The sequence below is a fragment of the Toxorhynchites rutilus genome, chromosome 2 (genome assembly GCF_029784135.1).
Source record: "Toxorhynchites rutilus septentrionalis strain SRP chromosome 2, ASM2978413v1, whole genome shotgun sequence".
Classification (NCBI taxonomy): domain Eukaryota; kingdom Metazoa; phylum Arthropoda; class Insecta; order Diptera; family Culicidae; genus Toxorhynchites; species Toxorhynchites rutilus.
The window spans coordinates 326006529-326025188 of record NC_073745.1 but is presented as its reverse complement, the minus strand read 5'-3'; the positions used below and the strand labels follow the sequence as shown (position 1 = coordinate 326025188).

Genomic DNA, 18660 nt, shown 5'->3' with positions numbered 1-18660 from the left:
TAATATAAGTTTATTTTCAGACACAATTTTCGACCAAAATTTTTGATTCACTTGAAAAAGAGACGAGACGAATACAACATGCGTTTTTCTGTCTGAAAATCAACTCCTACTTTGAGCAAAGATCAATTCGGTTTTTTTTATTTATATAGACTTAATAAGAATTCTTCAAGTATATTCGAATACGCGCAGCAGTCAGCCCCATCAGAATTGAACTTCTTCCCATCGGAAAAAACCACTTCATCCCAAGCCGTCAAGCCAAATGAAGCCAGATATTTGACACTTTTTGACAGATAAAATTTGATCAACGTGTATTCATCAAATATATTCGACACAAAATACGACAAGCAAATATTTAGTTATAGGATGCCTAGAATACTTTTTCGGTCTGTCCATCAAACCGATCTTATTTATTTTAGTCGAATTTTCTTCATGTTCGATGTTTGACATTGTGTGCCTATGTTGATAATTGAAGAGTGGCAAACAAAATAATGTTTGTACAAATTTCAAACCAAACTTTATCTATCACAAAGTGACAAATATTTGACCTCCGGACAAACAGTGTACGGGCACCTTGGTAAACGAAAATAATTACTATCTAAAATCCTTCTTTTTTTCCTTAATTGGTCCTATCGTTCCTACAGGAACTTCGCCGTCTCAACGTAGTATTACTTGCGTCATTTTGATAAGTACTTGTTTGCGAAGTCTATGACAAATAACATACCTTAACTGTATTTTGAGTGGCAAGTACGAGGATATGCGGGTACCATTGCAAGTCGGTTGAAATTTCTTGACGAAAAATCTTTTTGCCAGAACTAGAATTGAACGCGAAATCCCTGCTGGTATGTTCTATGTGTGACGCTAACATGGGAGCCGCCAATATGAGGGACTGCTTACGAGTTTTCTCGTGTTTCGCGTTTCGTCTGTTACGGATGGATCACGAAAAAACCCGTGTTTCCTACATGCTGTCTTTAGTTGTCACCTACTTTGTGTATTTAAGTATTTTCATCAACAGCTAATGTATTAAAATTGATGGTTAAATCCTTGATCTGCCAAGAATCTAACTATGTTCGCCCCAAAACGTGCGGTCCCTGCGTATGTCTTACAAATTACTTTGCGGCCCTTAATATGTTAATAATATAATATTAGATCAATAATTTGGTGGATCAAAACGATTAAGTAATTATGATGTTTTGGAGAAATAAAAACCAAATCTAAGAATTTATTGTGAAATTTTCTACTCTTGAAAAGTTGCATTATTTTTCATAAGCCGTAATGAAAAAATACTGCTTAGTTAATGAATTCTGACAGCTGTCGAATAGAACTATTGGGATTGCGTTTAATTTTCAAAATTTAGAACGAGTTCCAGACATACATAGCGTAAAACTTTAAAATTCGATGGTTCTGTATTGTTTGAGATTTCAAGATGTACGTAGAAAGATATTTTAACCAATTATAATTTTCCATTCGAAGAAATTCTCGTCATACCACATAACACCCTGCAAATCATACTAGAGAAATTAATACAGTTGTACCGCATTAACATTTATAAATAACATCCTGACTTTGGAAAATTAATCTTCAAACTTCAAAACTTACAGTTTATTTGAGTGCTTACAGAACATAGATTCGCATGAAGAAGTTCTAAAATGTGATTTAATTTATTGGACGAATGCTTCAGTCTGTTTTTTTCCGCCAGTTCGAAAGTTAATTTTCTGACTTCCGTCATGGACTGTTGTAAAAAATTGTAATTTTTGAGCTGCCGAATGAGTGTTGTTCATGGATTGTTGGAAGCAGCTGTGTTCACGGGGGACTCTCCCTTAACAGCTGTTACAGCTTCTTCCATCCGATGGTTCGTCCATAACTTCTGGTTGTTCTTGCAAACGCAGTTAGTGGGCATCTGTCAAGATAAAGAAGGAGGAGATAATCGATTTGTTTTCAAAGCAAAATATTCAGAGGATCGTGCGGGTCACAAATTTGTTTATTTATTTGTCCCTACTTTCTGGTGCGTCATGCACCGCTTGTCTGAAGCTATACAAAAGGAAAATAAAAATAAAAAAGGGATTGTTTGGTTTCCCTTTCGCCAGTCCCCTCTGGGCTGGTTTTATTGTGGCTCTTCACTGGGCTAGAGGCGAATGAACTGCAAAGTTTAAAGCCTCTTAAAAACAAAGAAACAAACAAACAAAAAGGGATGAATCACATGGCCGTATCTGGTGATTCATTGGGCTATAAATTTTCTATGCGCTCGTTTGCGCTTCAATAACATTATTTTGTTTATTGGCCGGCCTTGCTATCTAAATTGGGTCCGTAACACAAAATGTTCGTCTTTCCGTTCGATGGAGTTTCCGTCATACCCGACTTGATTAGTATTTTTGTTTCATCAATATTTCTGGAGTAAAAAAGAGAAAACTCATCGCTGATTCAATAAACTGGAAGAAAAGAACACTCACGTAACGGGAAACACCCCAAAAAATTGCTCGATGGCTTCTAAATGATAATAAACATAATTCAACAACGGGTTTGATATTTTTGACGAAAATCTGCGAACCACTCTATCGGTTTGACATGGAATGACTGTTTGAGAATACTAATCACAATTCTTTTTCAGTCATCTCCGCGGCCAGTCAATGTGCTCTCGCCACAAGCCAGCTGGTAGCGTGCGCTAGGGTTGTCGCTCCAACGATACAGAGTCCGGCATGTCGCGAGCAGCTGGAAGCTGCAGCCAGGGAGGTTGCCAAAGCGGTGGCCAGCCTGGTTGAGGTATGCAACGAGGCAACCGACAATCAGCAGCTTCGTGGCGATCTCATGTCCGCCGCTAAAGATGTCTCCAAGACGCTTGCCGAACTTCTGGAGCACATCAAGCTAAGCTCTCGCGAGAAAGCTCGTCGAGTGGATGAAAACCCTATGGAGGATGTATTAGTAGCAACCGACATTCTCGTCTCTTCGACCGATCCTCAGGAAATGATACGACAAGCCCAACAGCTAGGTAAAGCCACAGCACAGTTAATCCAGAGCATCAAGGGCGAAGCAGAACGTCAAGATGATTCGAATATCCAACGCAAACTTTTGGAAGCCGCTAAACAACTTGCGGACGCAACGGCACGGATGGTAGAAGCTGCGCGTCTCTGCGCTGGCAACCCACACGATTCCGGTCACCAAGAATCACTGCGTGTCGCAGCGGAAGAGCTGCGAGTGATCACCACTACCACCGCCAATACACCGGCCATCAAGCGCAGATTGATCAATCGCCTGGAGCAGTGCTCGAAGCAGGCAGCTTCAGCGGCAACTCAATGTATTACAGCCGCCCAGAATGCTCTGATGCATAGCAATGATGTCCAAACCAAGGAAATATTGCTGCAGGACTGTCAAACCGTGGCCGATCAGATCCCTCGTCTTGTCGCGGGTGTGAAGAATACCCTCTCGCGACCCGATGATCCAAACGCGCAGCTTGGTTTGATTGACGCCGCCGAAATGTTCCTGGAGCCGGGAGCACAGGTGGCCCAATCGGCCCGAGACCTTCAGCCTACCGTTATGGAGCAGGCTGCTTCCCAGCAACTGTCCCGTTGTGCGTTGAACCTTAACCATGCCATCCACGATCTTCGTTCTGCTGCTCAGCGAGCGAGAGAAGCCTGCGGAGGAGGCGAGTTGGACACAGCCCTGGAAGCTGTTCGTAATCTGCGAAATGTACTTAACGATACACGTCGAGCTGCCCAGGAAGGTAACTTGAGACCCCTTCCGGGTGAGACAGCAGACAGCAGCTTCAAACAGCTGGCGGCACACAGCAACAGCGTGGATTCATCCCTCTACCAGCTGATGTCAGCCGTTCAGCAAGGTAACCGGACCTATGCCGGCGTCGCCGGAAGGGACGCCGCTCTAGCGCTTGGAGAGTACACCAAGAGTGTCCGTGGAGTTGTGGCGACTACCAAGAACCCAGTCGTGGTCGATTGCGCTGACGAAGTGATTCTGGATTCGATTCGGGTGATCGAGGAGGCTCAGAAAACTCTCCAAAACCTTGGTAACCAAGATCAGCTGATTCTGGCGATGAAACAAACAAAGAGTTCGCTTGGTAGAACCATCGATTGTCTACCGGGAGTGAAGGATATCAACGAGGCCTTCGAGAATATGGGTGATCTGAGAGCTATTCTGGACACTGGTGAATATCCCCCATCTAGCCGCGCCTATGGACAGTTGCAAAACGAGCTGAAGGGAGCGGCGGAGAATTTGAACACTGCCGGTGGTCATGTGGCTCAATCGTACGATAGTTCCATTAAGCTGGCCAACTCCAGCCAAGAATTCTACCACGCCTACAAAGAACTTATGACGGTTACCTTGGAGATGGCCGGACAGACCCCAGAGGATCGGGCTCGCGAAGAGATCGTCAACTCGCTACGTGGTGTTTCCAATCAGTCGACCACCCTGCTGGGAACTGCCAAGCTGGTTGCCGGGGATCCGGATAGACCGAATTCGAAGAACGAACTATCGTCGGCAGCTCGAATGGTCACCGAAAGTATCAACCGTTTGGTGGACGTCTGTACGCAAGCCGCTCCTGGTCAGAAGGAGTGCGACAGTGCCATCCGAAGCATTGAATCGTTGAGACCACTGTTGGAGTCTGCCCAAGAACCGCTGACTGATCAGGGTTACTTCGACTGCTTGGATACGGTCATGGAAAAATCCAGAACCCTGGGTGATGGAATGACAGGAATTGCCAACAACGCTAAGCTTTCGAAACATGTCGAATTTGGACATTCGGTCGATTCGGTTTCCGAATCGATCCGCGGGTTGATCGAATCTGCGGCTCAAGCTGCCTACTTGGTGGGTATTTCGAACCCCACGAGTGTCGGAGGTCGTCCAGGGTTGGTAGACCAGGCGCAGTTTGCTCGTGCCTCCCAAGCGATTCGTCAGAGCTGTGAAGTTCTACGTGGACCTACCTCCACCCAGCAGCAAGTGCTGTCCGCTGCAACGATCATCGCTAAGCACACATCGGCACTGTGCAATGCCTGTCGCAATGCTAGCTCGACCACAACCAACCCTGTCGCCAAGCGTCACTTTGTTCAGGCAGCGAAAGAAGTCGCCAACTCGACCGCTGATTTGGTTCGTGAAATCAAGGCCCTGGACAAGGACTACAGTCCAGCCTCTAGAGCCCGTTGTGCCGCTGCTACCGAACCTTTGTTGGAAGCGGTGTCGTCCCTCTGTCAGTTCGCCAATTCTGCGGAATTCACTTCCGTACCGGCTCGCATCTCAACCGATGGAAGAAAGGCTCAGGAACCAATCCTTTATGCTGGTCGGGGTATCCTAGATGGAGCGGTAGATATGGTGAAAACAGCGAAGGTGCTTGCGATGACTCCAACCGATCCTCCTGTGTGGCAACAACTCGCCATTCACAGCCGTAACGTTTCCGAGAGCATCAAAAAGCTAGCCTCGAGTATTCGCGAGAAGGCTCCCGGTCAGTTGCAGTGTGATCAGGTTCTGGAGATTCTGAAGTCATGCGCTAGGGATCTGAACTCTGCCGCTCTGGCAGTTGGAGTTGATGGTTTACCGCAGCGCAAGGAGAACAACCTGCAAGGGTTCACCAACCAGAGTCTGAACGCCGCCTCGGAATTGATCGACCGCCTGGAACCAATCAAGTCCTCCGCTAAGAAGAACGCCGAAAGCCTGGGTCACGCCGTCAATCAGATCGCAAAACATGTGGTTCCGCTGACAAATGGCGTCATCGGTGCTTGCTCTCATGTAGTCCACTCAGGTCAGCAGACTGTTCTCATCGATCAGGTCAAGTCCGTTGTCGAGTGCTGTTCGCAGCTGGTACAGGTTGCTAAAAATGCAGGAGGCAATCCACGTGTTGCGCATCTTCATCCGGAGCTGGATGAGTCCGTGGAAGCCACTCGGGAGGCCATTCAGGAACTCAACGCCACCGTCGAGCGTCTTTCCACCGAGAATGGTGTGGTCACGGGACTGATGGAGCAGATCTCCCGATCTATGTCTCGCATTACCGACAAACGTCAGTCCTTCCTGGGAGCTTCCTTGAGCGACACATATGTTGACTATCAGACACGCATGGTTCAATCGGCTAAGGAGATCGCTCGGTTTGCTAATGAAATCAACGCCAAAGCTGCCGTTGATCCTTCCAAGCTGGCTCAACTTTCCGTCGAGATGACACATCATTATACCCAGTTGGCTCAGGATTCGATTGGGGCCTCGGCTCTGACGACTTCACCGGACGTCGCAATCCGTATTCGTAACACCGTTCAAGATCTTGGTCGCTCGGTGAATGTGTTGATTCAATCGACCGCTGGAATTCGCAAGGACGATAGCTCCGGACTGGTTGAAATCTCCCGTGGGGCTCGTGATGTTTCGGAGAAGGTCTCACAGGTGCTAGCCGCCCTACAAGCTGGATCACGCGGTACCCAGGCCTGCATCAATGCTTCCAGCACGGTGTCGGCCATTATTAGCGACTTGGACACTACCATCATGTTCGCCACCGCCGGAACACTGCACTCCGAAGACGATGGAAAGTTTTCGGACCATCGCGAGCATATTCTGAAGACCGCCAAGGCTCTTGTAGAGGACACAAAGATTCTGGTGGCGGGTGCTGCCGGAACGCAGGATCAACTGGCGGCTGCTGCGCAGAATGCGGTTACCACGATCCGTAAGTTTTGGTTTCAACGCAAAGCCGAACACATTTATTAATAATTTCTTGGATTGTAGTGCAACTGGCGGAAGCGGTCAAACACGGCGCTGCCTCGCTCGGCTCCAATCAGCCCGACTCGCAAGTGATGGTGATGAACGCGGTGAAAGATGTCGCTGCAGCACTGGGTGAGCTAATAAACGCTACTAAGCTTGCATCCGGTAAACCCATTAACGACCCAGCTATGAATGATTTGAAAGATAGCGCTAAGGTATGTTGTTTTTTGTATCCGTTCATTGTCCTTTTTCTTTTTCCACGTTTTCCTCAGCTGTTTTTTTATGTTTTACTGTACACTAAGCTTTATTTTCTTTTTTTTTAATCCACTCTTGAATCTGAAACTAAATCCATGTGATACATTTATTCTATTTTTCTTATTTTGTTTTTTTTATGTAAATCGTTGTTGAGCTCGCGGTTGCGATGTTGTGATTAATATTGGCGTTTCTTTTTCTTAATGATACAGGATGGCAAAAGCCTATTATAATGAATCCAATAACCACAAGTAACTCGAGTTTATCTAATTATGATCTAACGCGCGATGGGAAGCTTTTTTGACAAATCCGAGAATAATAATCGATTAATCAACGCTGTTACCGCTGCTGCTTTGCTTGTTCTCACACCACAACTGAATTTAATAGTTGAAATGAGTATTTTTATTGCTTACCGGTTTGATTTTCGTTTTTTTTACTGGTTTGTCAAGGTTCAAGATTGTGATTAAAATTATTGCCGTTTCAACAGTACACACGAACAATCAATTGATAATTTACGAATGATGATGTGTCGCACGGGTTGATTTGCAAGACGCGATCGCGAGTTTTTGGTCCGGTTGGTACGATTAATGTTTTTACACGGTTTTGTGTTCTACACATATGACGGGTTTGTTCTTCTAGTCTGAAGTTGATTCAAATTGAGAATGACAGTTTACTGATTCTGAAGACCCCTGAAAGTTTTTTTTTGTAATCTTGGTTCGAACGAGCGCAACCGTTTTCCTCTTGGTCTAAATTTTAATGGGTCAGGTGGGTCTATATTTATCAGGGTCATTTTGCTGAAACTGCGCCCAGACTGTAGCTATCAGCCATTCGTACAATACACTTCCCGTATACCGAATTTCATACAGTGACTCACAGTCAAAATCGTCCATAGACAGATTTTTGTTTTAAGGCAGTTCTAGTCTATAAATTTTTAGAAAAATAAAAAAAATCCTTCATGTTTCTGTAGTTTAAACATTCAACAACTAGAAAGGACTTATCGAAAATCGTATTATTTATCGAGTTATGCGGTAAGATCCTTTATTCTGGCTATTCTACCATAAAAATTGCTTCCTCGGAGTACTCTTCTCATCGGCGCGCTTTTTTTCGGATCCTCCTTCACCATATGCTCATCGTCCGGTCGCATCCAACAAAACGTTTCAAAATCGATCGTAGCTGTTCGGTATCTGTTGACCACCCTTGCGATTTCTCTTTGACGTTTCCCATGATCATAGTACTAAATCACCAGATTTACAATTTCAACTAATTTTTGTTTTGTGCTCCCATTTTGACTACAATTTTCGGTCACTCTTTTGTCAACTCTTTTCCCTCTTATGTTGATGTATCAATAGATTGATAGTTTAATAATTATATACACTCTTTCCAACTTCTATATGATATATTTCGTTGTAACACAAACAGTTAGAATTCAACAAGATACTGTCATACATTATTGAATGCTTAGAATAAAGAATATTTAACGTCAATTTCGTTCAAAAGAGTTGTTTGTTTATTTATTGGGCTTAAATATGACACTTTCAACTGTCCAGTTTTTATAACACCATTTCAAAATTCATAAGCATTATCAATGAAAAATTCGAAACAATCAGCAGATTTGCATGTCGATAATTGGTAACCTAGCCATTTCGGTTAATAACTTGGAAAATTCGTGTTGGCATACTATTTACAAAATTTTGCAGAACGGGTTTCTTAATATTTTCGAATGCCTCCGAAATTGCGGTGTACTGCTTTTCCTCAACGTAAATTCTGCGTACTAGGATCCCTTGAAGATTTTCAACCGGGTTCCGGTCTGAAGAGTGAGTCGCCTGTCCAATAAGTCAAGTTTTTACTCCTTAATCCATTGCTTAGTTTCCTTGCTGGTATGAATAGCGGCATTGCCTTGCTGGAATGCGTTTTTTGCGACGATATCTACACAAAAACAGTAGAAGAGCGGATTCCATAACATGTATGTAATCCTTGCTATTCATTTTAAAGGATTTGAAAGCTATGTTGAGCCTCCACCAAAGTTCTTGGTTGAAAAATACCATCACCAAACCATCAGGACTATAATTGTTTTTTTTTCGTCACCGAGGATAACCTAGCAAAGTAAATAGTACCAAAAATACCGACTTACATTGAAGACTTTTTCTTTATGGCATGTAGCAAAATCTATTCTTTTAAAAACATTCTTTGCCATAACAACCGGCTCGATCAGAACCCGTGTTTCATTCGTATCGAGAGGTTCACGAGTCGCTAGGGAAATACCGCTCCACTGTGTCAGGGCCCTGTTGTGCAACAATGAGGGCAAAATACTGGGAAGGGTCACATGCAGGCTGTGGAACTTTTTGAATTATCTTTCGCAATCGACCTCCCTCCATGTACTGCGTTAGTTAACCGATGTTCATGCGGAGTATTCTCATCTAAGCAAGTATCGGTTTTTGGAGAGTACGCAGTTCTCCCTGCAATCTTGGTGAAAGGTGCACATTAACATTTGTATTTGAAAAAATACTTTTTTCGGAAGGTGAAAAAATAACTAAGACAGATAATTGAGTTTAATGAATTTCCTAAGGAAGGTAATTATATTAGCTTACTTGCAAAAAAATCTACGCCCTTGCGAGCGGCCTTCCGACAGTTAACCGGAACATTCGCCATGGCGAACAAAAACATGCGGGCAAGCATGTTTTTTAGTTCTTTCTTCGTTTTATTTATCAATTCCTTCTCATTTTTCGCGACAAAATTGTTGGAGTAGATCTTACGCTTCAGGTTTACTCAGAAATTCACGATGGAACGCAGCTGAAGGCCGTTGAGCGGGTTCGCCGACTTGGGTACCACATCGATGTTCAGCCGTTCCATCTTCTCTAACGATCGCATCAAGTAGTGTGCTGACGTCAGTTCCGGCCAGACCACACCGTCTTCGCCCTTATGGTATTTCTTGATGAACGATGCAACTTCCGGCAGGAACTTCGTACTATAAATTTAACCGTTCATGGGCAGTCCGGAGCTTAAGAAGAGCGACTTTGACATCCCTTTCTCGTTGATTGTCACCCACAGCAGCACCTTCTTGGGGAACTTGGTGTGTGTAATAAATCGCTGTCAGTCGTTGCCATCCAGGGTGAGATAGGTGTCGTCGTCTATCACCACCGCTACGTCGCGATTTGTCGGGAAAATTGACTTGACCATCTTATTCAGCCGCTGCCGCTGCGTCATTGTCTGCAGCTCCGAGACCAGTGGACGGGACTTTCGCTGCCTGACATGTATGTCCATGTTCGTCAGGCACCGACCTCCCGACCAACGTACGCTGAGACTTAGCCACTTTTCCCTCGATCTTCCTCTTCAGCATCCTTTGGAGCTTCTTGTCGCTCAGGGTCGTCGGCCGTCCGGAACCGGGCTTTCTTTCCATGCTCTGATTGTTGTCCAATTGTGTTGTTGTAGATGCCGGAACGGGCGTATCCGTTGTCCACAAACTGTCGCACGATGTCCGTTTTCGACGCGGTGGGGTACCGTTTTTTGAACGCGCAGCACTTCTCGCCGCTTTGTCGACCATATTGTATCGAAATGTCCTTTCAACGATACTCAGTAAGAACATTCCAACGTGAAGTTGAACTGCTGAAGTATTTGAAAGTTTCTTGTACAGTTCCAAAGAACGTTATCATTGTGGATGAAATGCTGCTGAAATTCATCTTTGTGTTGATGTGATGCGGGAGATTATTGATTCCATTAATTTATACTCATCTCCAATTGATACGGGAAAAAATTCTGTTGAAAATTCTTGGATTTGGGCGAGCCAAAGGGTTAGCGCCCCCGGCAAATGCCGGGTTTGCCGCCCGCACACTACCCTGCTGGATACGACCTTCTAGTAGTCTAGTCAGTATGTAGTTTTGTCTGTTATTCTGATGAGTGCTCTGCCTAAATATGCATGGTTGATGTAACCACCAACACCACTCAGCTTGCTTTCTTATTTTTAGCTGAATAAACATGACTTTGAACAATTTATATAAAATAATCTGTTTCTATTTAATATATGGGGGTTGAGGAATAACAAATCCATAATTTTCTCGGTAGAAGATGTGGATAAAATCATAGAAATAATCTTAATAATAGTAATAATTAGCCCAGGAGCTGAAGATCGACCATAAAACAGTTTTAAATCATTTGTGTAAGGCTGGATACAAAAAAGACGGGTAGTAATGTCGGGGACATAACCGGAGTGACGTAGGACTATACAAAGGGGGACAACTTTTGTTAAATATATTTTTAAATGTATTGTTTTATTTTCTTCTCCTCTTGATGCGGGCTGATTGAAAAGTGCAGCAAGAAAAATTCGGGGCTCAACGTGTTAAAAAATTGCTTGTACTTTTTTAATTCAAAATTTGTAAAAAACTGAATGATCAATCTAAATAATCCCAACCACCAACAAGCTCAAAGATACGTCTAAATTGACACAGGCTCTCGCAAACAATAATCAGTTTATAAATTTAGCTTTTTTATTCGGATAGCACTTTAGAAGCCATCGTATTTTGTAAATATCTTCTAACTCTTTTGTAAATGATTTGGTGGCCCTGAAAAGCGCCAATATAATTCGTATCGTTCTCACGATGCCAAAGGCTTTGTCCTCATTTTGCAGAAGCACTTTTCTCGACAGACTGAATGCAGTCACAGGCCCTAATGTGCTGGATCGATTCCACCAAAGCGACGGATAACGGTTGTCTATTTGATGAAAACACGGTGGTTGTTGCTGCTGATATTCGGGGAACAATGGCCTTGTAGTTCCCACAAACTTTTATCGTCCAATAGTTTGATCGGCTTCTTGATCAGTATGGAGAGATATCCATACACGCACGTACAATGCACCGATTCAGTTGGGTCGGTGTTTGCAAACATTACAAAACTCCCGGCCGACGAAATGTCTGCAATCTGTGGAGGCTCATAGAGTATGAGCGCCACACAATTGGAACTGGTTGTCCGCTTTCGCCGTTGCCATCGCTACGCTCCTGCCGCTCATGACACTGCTCCAGCCTCTCCTGTCGTTGCCAACAGAAGAGGTGTTGGGTTCATTAGGCCATTAGGCTGTTCCTAACCTGAAATGAAGATGTTGTTGCTGCATGGTAAATTGACCGGCACGCTGTGGGTAATGGATCACTTTTCTGCCCATCGTTTCTCTGCTGTATGGAATCAGGGGAACATTAAGTTGCACCACTACTTGTTAGTAACTGCAATATTGTGATTGAATCAGCAACAGAAACTTGTATGCATAGACGTCCATGCTAGAAGGGAATTTCTCAATCCTGTTACATAATGCTAAGATCTAGTAGGATTGAAGCTGGCAAGAATTTGTCCCCTGCATTCTGGACAGAAATAGGGTCATCGTATCGGGTTTGATAAAAATCTTAGAAAGCCATGCTCGTGTCCAGGGATCTCTGGATGTCATGTCGACCTAATTAGACCTAATTGAAGGGAAAATGAAATTGGTTTGAAATGTTGTTACCACAAACCACAAATATCTAATAATCTGTCAAACATCTCAGAGTATTCCATACCAATCGATTCAAATTTCTGAGTAGTTTGCAGTGATTGCAGTGATTGTATTGATCCTAGTTGATAATGAGCTGTTCATATATCACGTGGTCACATGGTCCACGTTGAGGGAATCGGGATATAGATAATGAACATGGGAAGGTTGAACAAATATAATTGGATAATTCAAAATAACATAATAACAGAAATCTGCTCTGCATTTTAAGTATGGGGGACTCCGGATAGCTCCTAGGAATCGACACTGACCTTTTGCTTTGGTTCGCGCCAAAAAACGTATTTTTCGTTCCCGCAATAGTTATGTGGACTGCCCACCATAGGATCTTCCGTTAAGCTAACTTTTTCGATTTGAATCAATCTCAAAGATTAGAACGAAAGGAAGTAGGATATGGCATTAAAGCTATGGAAAAGAAATAAAAACACGTTGTCAGGCACAAGTACCTGCTACTAACCGAATGTTCAATCGCTTCCGGCGGTTAATTTGTGGCAATAGGATGCATTGCATGCTCGCTACAGATTTCCTCCAGTTTCTCTAGTTCGGGTTAAAATTGCATGACCTCACTTATCCTCAACCATTTCCCTATTGATATGCTTGCTGGTTCACATATTCGAAAATTGTGTTGGTGTCATATATTTGAAACTCGGAATGGTGCTGCCCGGTCAGTGCATGCTCTCTAAAGTTCGTTGCAATCGATGCAATACCTGTACATTCATATTTTTTCACTATTTGCTAACAACAGTATCGATCTGGATTATAGTTCAGATTTAGACCTAACCGCATCCCCGTAGCTTAATGAAGCTCGCTTAGAGAATTTCTTGAGATAAAGTACCTGTTAACCATGTAGGAATTAAACAGAGAGATGTGTCTACCATCAACAGGGTCTGGATCAAATAATGGTTGCACGGGGTTTATCTATAGCCGATAGAATGCCTGCGTTGGGTACGTTGGATCTTCTTTCCTTCTACCACTTTCCGCGTTTTCTGCAATCCTCCACCGATTTACGATCACCATATCAAAATGTAATATTTCCCTCATTCCTCATTCCACAGATGATAAGATCACTTTGCCTCTCTCCGGTAAGCGACTACCGCGAGGGCAGTCGAAGTTGCTCCACATCTACTCAGTGGCTCAATAAATAGAAAACGGTTGTGTTTTTGGGACCATCGCCCTGTTGTTGTGCGTTGTCTTGTGCATTGATGCAAGTGCAAGTGGTTTGCATCTTCTAAAAGTTTTTTTTATCCTCTCACGTATATAGAATGTGCTAACAGTTGACATGTTGCAAAAAAATGAAAAAAATTACAGAAGAAACCATTTCCATATTTCATTCAGGCGGCATTACAGGATGCACTGGCGTTTAGGGCCGGCACCGCTTGGTGGCTGTCCGACCAGGAAGAGGAATTTTTGCGTGTCCTCTCTACCGCACCGACGCTCTTTGATGGAGTTTTTTAACTAGACCGACATTCGTAGTGTGCTACTTTTATCTCTAGATAGCTTAAGTGCCATATCCGTTCGCTCTGATCGCTCTCTTCCGTGAGAACGCAAAACCGTATTCAATTTGTATTTTAGCTTAAACTTTAGCTTAAACATATTCATTTCTTCACATATTTATATGTTATATTAATCGTACTATCGTAAGAATCATTTAAACATCATCAAATAAAAATAAAAACACTGCAATCCTATGGCCACGCGTTTCGTTTGAACGGTTGCACTTTTTCCGTACCTTGTTTGAGAACCCCTTTTTGCTGTCACTATTCTAACCACCCCGAAAGTCACATTCGAAACGAACTCGAAAAAGCGCACAACGATTTATTAAGAAATTCGTCGAATTTTGTAGGTAAATTATTGATTAATTGTTTATCTGTTCTGATATCTGTTTGTTTTCACTGTGCGGTAGATTGGGAAAGAAGCTGCGGTTCAACCTATCGTTGTAAATCTCAAAATTCATTCAAATCGAACAGGTTTCTTTCTCAATCAACCAAAACCCGAAACCAAAAATTACGCAATATATACGAAATACTAATGTTTTATTTTTCTCATCCCATCGTCTCAATTCCACCCCTCCAAACAAACGTCTCAAATAGGTCATGGTGATGAACGTCACCTCCTTGCTGAAAACTGTTAAGGCCGTTGAAGACGAACACACCAGGGGCACACGCGCAATGGAAGCTACCGTCGACGCCATTTCACAGGAGATCCGCTCGATGCAGTTCGCTCCCGATATGCACCGGGCCAGCCTGCAGCAGCTGGCGAAACCGGAGGATCTGATCACGGTGACGAAACACGTGACGGCGGCAACGGCGAAGGCCGTATCCGCGGGCGCCTCCAATCTACAGGCGGACATTGCCGCCGCAGCGAATCTGGGCCGTAAGACCATCTCGGACATGTTGGTGGTGTGCAAAGCGGTCGCGTGGTCCTGTGCCGAAACGCAGGAACTGCGCCAGCGCACGCTGGATGCAGGCTCGGCTGTCGCCATTGCATATCGGGATCTGTTGGAGAGTATCTTGAGCCATTGCTCAGCTGATGAGAGGATGCAGCTGTCGCGAAGGGTTGCCAAGTGCGTTACGGATTTGGTCGGTATGGCACAGCTGCTGAAGGGCTCCGACTGGGTGGATCCGGACGATCCGACCGTGATTGCGGAGAACGAACTGCTCGGGGCGGCCGCCTCCATTGAGGCTGCCGCCAAGAAGTTGGCTAGTTTGCGGCCAAGAAGGCAACCTGAAGTTAAGGTGAGTGAAACCCTTTTCTCTTCTGTAGTTCGTTGAAGTTATTAAGGTGGTGTTTGGTGGTAAAAATCTCTACTTCTTCAAAAATTCTATATCTATCATGGTGGAGGGTGATTCCGGTGAGATATGTTTGATATTCTTGGTTGTTAAATTTTTATTATCACCCAGGAATCAAACATATTATTACTGTGGTCATCATTGGTCTTCAAAAGTCACAAGTGATTACGTAACTAACGGTAAATTTTCAAAATAGTGTTGTCTAACATAAAAATTTGCACACAACACCAGTCTAATGAATCTTCCTTCAATCTATCCCTACCCAGGAGGCGGACGAAAACATGAACTTCGACGAAATGATTTTGGAGGCGGCGAAGAGCATTATGGCGGCCTCATCGGCCTTGGTGCGAGCGGCAAACGCCGCCCAACGAGAGCTCGTCGATCAGGGTAAGGTTGCCCGGCGCCCGTTGACATCTTCAGACGATGGCCAATGGTCAGAGGGACTGATTTCAGCTGCTCGACTTGTGGCGGCTGCCACACACAGTCTGGTTGAAGCAGCACAGCATTTGGTCATGGGTACAGGAACCGAAGAAACACTGATCTCCACGGCTAAGCAGGTGGCTAGTTCCACAGCGCAGCTGTTGATCGCATGTAAAGTTAAATCCGATCCGAACTCGGAAACCGGTCGAAGACTGCAGGCCGCAGGCAATGCTGTTATCAAATCAACCGATAAATTAGTTCAGGCGGCTCAACAAGCGATCGAAGGTGAAGAGGAGCACACGTTGAAGCTGAACAGAAACATGGTCGATGGAATGGCGCAAGAGATCAACGCTCGCTCGGAAATTCTAATGCGCGAGCGTCAGTTGGAAGAGGCCAAGAACAAGCTGATCGCAATTCGTCATGCCAAATACCGACAGAAGCTGGGCGGTGGTTTCACCACCGACAGCAGTGACGAAGGTGGCGTCCAACCTCCCTCGTTCACCGGTTATCAAGCGTCTTCCCCGAAGCCACACACATTGCCCAAACCTGGTACTTACTCCCCGACAACCGTCACCAGCTCTCAAGCGTCTTCCACGGGAACATTCCCGCGCCAACAGCAACAGCAGCAACAAACTTCCACCAGTACCGTCACCAACACATCAACCTTCCAAAGATCGCCACTGCTGACAGCCAACGCCGTTCCGAAACCCTACCAATCGGACACGATCAAATCCCCGACCGCCCTGGTATCGCCCTCGATTCTTAACCGATCGTACGAAACGACCCGAGTGGAAAATTCCAACCTGAACGCAGGTAAATTCAATCGAGCCCACTTTGAGGCAACCGTTCAGGATTTGCAGAGCAAGGTTCAACCGCTGAGCACGTTCCGATCGTCACCAACTCATCAGATGCAGCAGCAGGCGGCCTACGGGACAATCACATCGTCTACTACCGCGACCGCTACCAGCAATGGCACGATGGCGCCACAGAATTATGAGGGATTTACTACCAGGTAAATAAGAGCACTCACTACACGATCGATGCAATTCGCTATTTTCATTCATTTGTGGTGGAGCACATCATTGGAGGGTTCATTGTTTATTATATACCACTCATGTAAATATTGCATCGATACATCCAATCACTAACTAGCTGTTTACCTGTAGAATAGCCAACAGAGTGATGATGATTTGAGATCGCCGTTGACTGTTCCGTGACGTGACTCTAAACCTCGAATGTAACTCATGTGCTAATGAACTCATGTTGCCATTATGTTTACCGAAAAAAAAACTTTGAAAAGAATCTGTGGCATACATAAAGACACCACGAAAATTTATCGTAAGCTGCAACAAACAAAAAAAAATACTTGAAAGTATTCTGAATAATGTCCGTAATCGGCTGTTGTGCTTTGTCATGATGCCGAAACAGAAGCAGCGAACAGGGCGTACAGCTTTCGTATGGACTTATACTTATGACAACATACAGCTGTACTTGCGTTGTACTTCGAAAATTGTATGTCTGTCACCATCAAGGATGCAAAATTTCGAAAGAACATGTTGAAATCGAAAAGCAATTTTTATCAGTGCAAAATATCTCTACCGACACTCTTCACTACTTTCTATCGCGGTGCCGCTGTGCCTATGACCGCTGGCTCAACATCTCGTTTGTTTTGATATAGTTTTCGTTCCATCAACAGAAATATCAGTTCATTCTCGATGTCAGTGAATGCTCAAGCCGAAAATATCACCTTTCATTGCGTCCTGGTGAAATTTTCGTTGGTCACACACCTATAAACTCAGCACTCAAATGTGCCGTTGCCCATCGATGTGTGTGCAATAAGCGGCACAAAAATGGAACCGGGCTTGAAACATACCAGGAAAACATACACACGAACAAGTGTTTAAATGTCTGACGCGGTGTCAGTGAGATGATATTTCCTTGTATGGAATTTTGTTCCCTTCCACTGTCAGCTGATCGAAGATGCGTATGAAAATTTCGGGCGTAAATTCTCAGTGAGACAGTGGAACGAATGAGTGTGGGGAATAATGCAAAAACCAAATGTTCCACGTGACGGAGTGTCGGTTGCATGTAATTAAGTTTGGTTCATTTGTCATGAACTGCAGGGGCATTGGTGATTGATTTTGATGTTATCTCAATATCTTGCGCTGTCAGTAAAGTGAGTGTGAGATTTTGCAACTCTGGTCACCATGTACAGCGCTAGAACCATGCAAGCAACTCGGTGCAATCGCTGTACCTGTACCGACCTATTTTACCGCTGTACATGGCTACAGTTGTACTGTGCGCAGCGCCATAGACGGTTAGTGGTGGGTAGCATGAACAAAACGAATCAAAACATTTGGTATACATTCTTTTCATTGACTTTCTCTTGAGTTAATAACTCAGATTGGAAACATATTTGTTGTGTTCGATAGTTTAGACGCTAAATAAAAACCTTTTTCATTGAAATATTGGTGAAAATACAATGCAATAAATTCAAACTTCTGATTGTCAGTCTGACATGCGGTACAATGTACAACGAAAGTATGTGTGTCATGCTATCGTGGTACCTGTACAACGCTGTACACGTACAGCGCTAGTACAGTTGTATGTCTGTCCATGGTATTAGCGAGTACATACAGTGATTCAAACTCGAAATCGTACGCCACCATGCAGATCTGTTTTCCCTTCTTTTGAAAGTCGAAAACAAGCTTTCTATTCAGATAGAATCATAGTCTCTTATGCGGGTTAAAAGGTTTGTTATCTGTTTTAAGAAACTATGGAAGTTATCTGTGTAGAAAAATTAGAAACCATCATATTTCTAAAAGTAAAGATTTCGAGCATTACTTGATGAAAAAATGGATGAATAAAGGGTGTGTCACATCAAATTGCATCACGGAAAAAACGCTGTAGAAATTCGCCCAGTAGACCGATCCTTTTGAAAATTTTAGACAGTAAAATAAAAACTATTGAACAACTTTTGGCATTTTCTTTTTATTCATA

General features: G+C 43.9%; 1 protein-coding gene across 10 annotated transcripts in view; it reads left to right on the top strand.

Moving 5' to 3' along the window:
* LOC129771607 (talin-2) overlaps positions 1 to 18660 on the top strand; it is a 172260-nt gene that overhangs the window by 145729 nt on the left and 7871 nt on the right. For 9 of the 10 annotated variants that reach the window (XM_055775409.1, XM_055775410.1, XM_055775412.1 and 6 more), the window contains 4 exons: positions 2606 to 6640; positions 6700 to 6890; positions 14542 to 15186; positions 15507 to 16672. In XM_055775409.1, coding sequence (XP_055631384.1) covers positions 2606 to 6640; positions 6700 to 6890; positions 14542 to 15186; positions 15507 to 16672 — 6037 coding nt within the window. Of the gene's footprint in view, positions 1 to 2605; positions 6641 to 6699; positions 6891 to 14541; positions 15187 to 15506; positions 16673 to 18660 lie in introns of those variants that run through there. The other variant, XM_055775414.1, reaches the window with a different exon arrangement.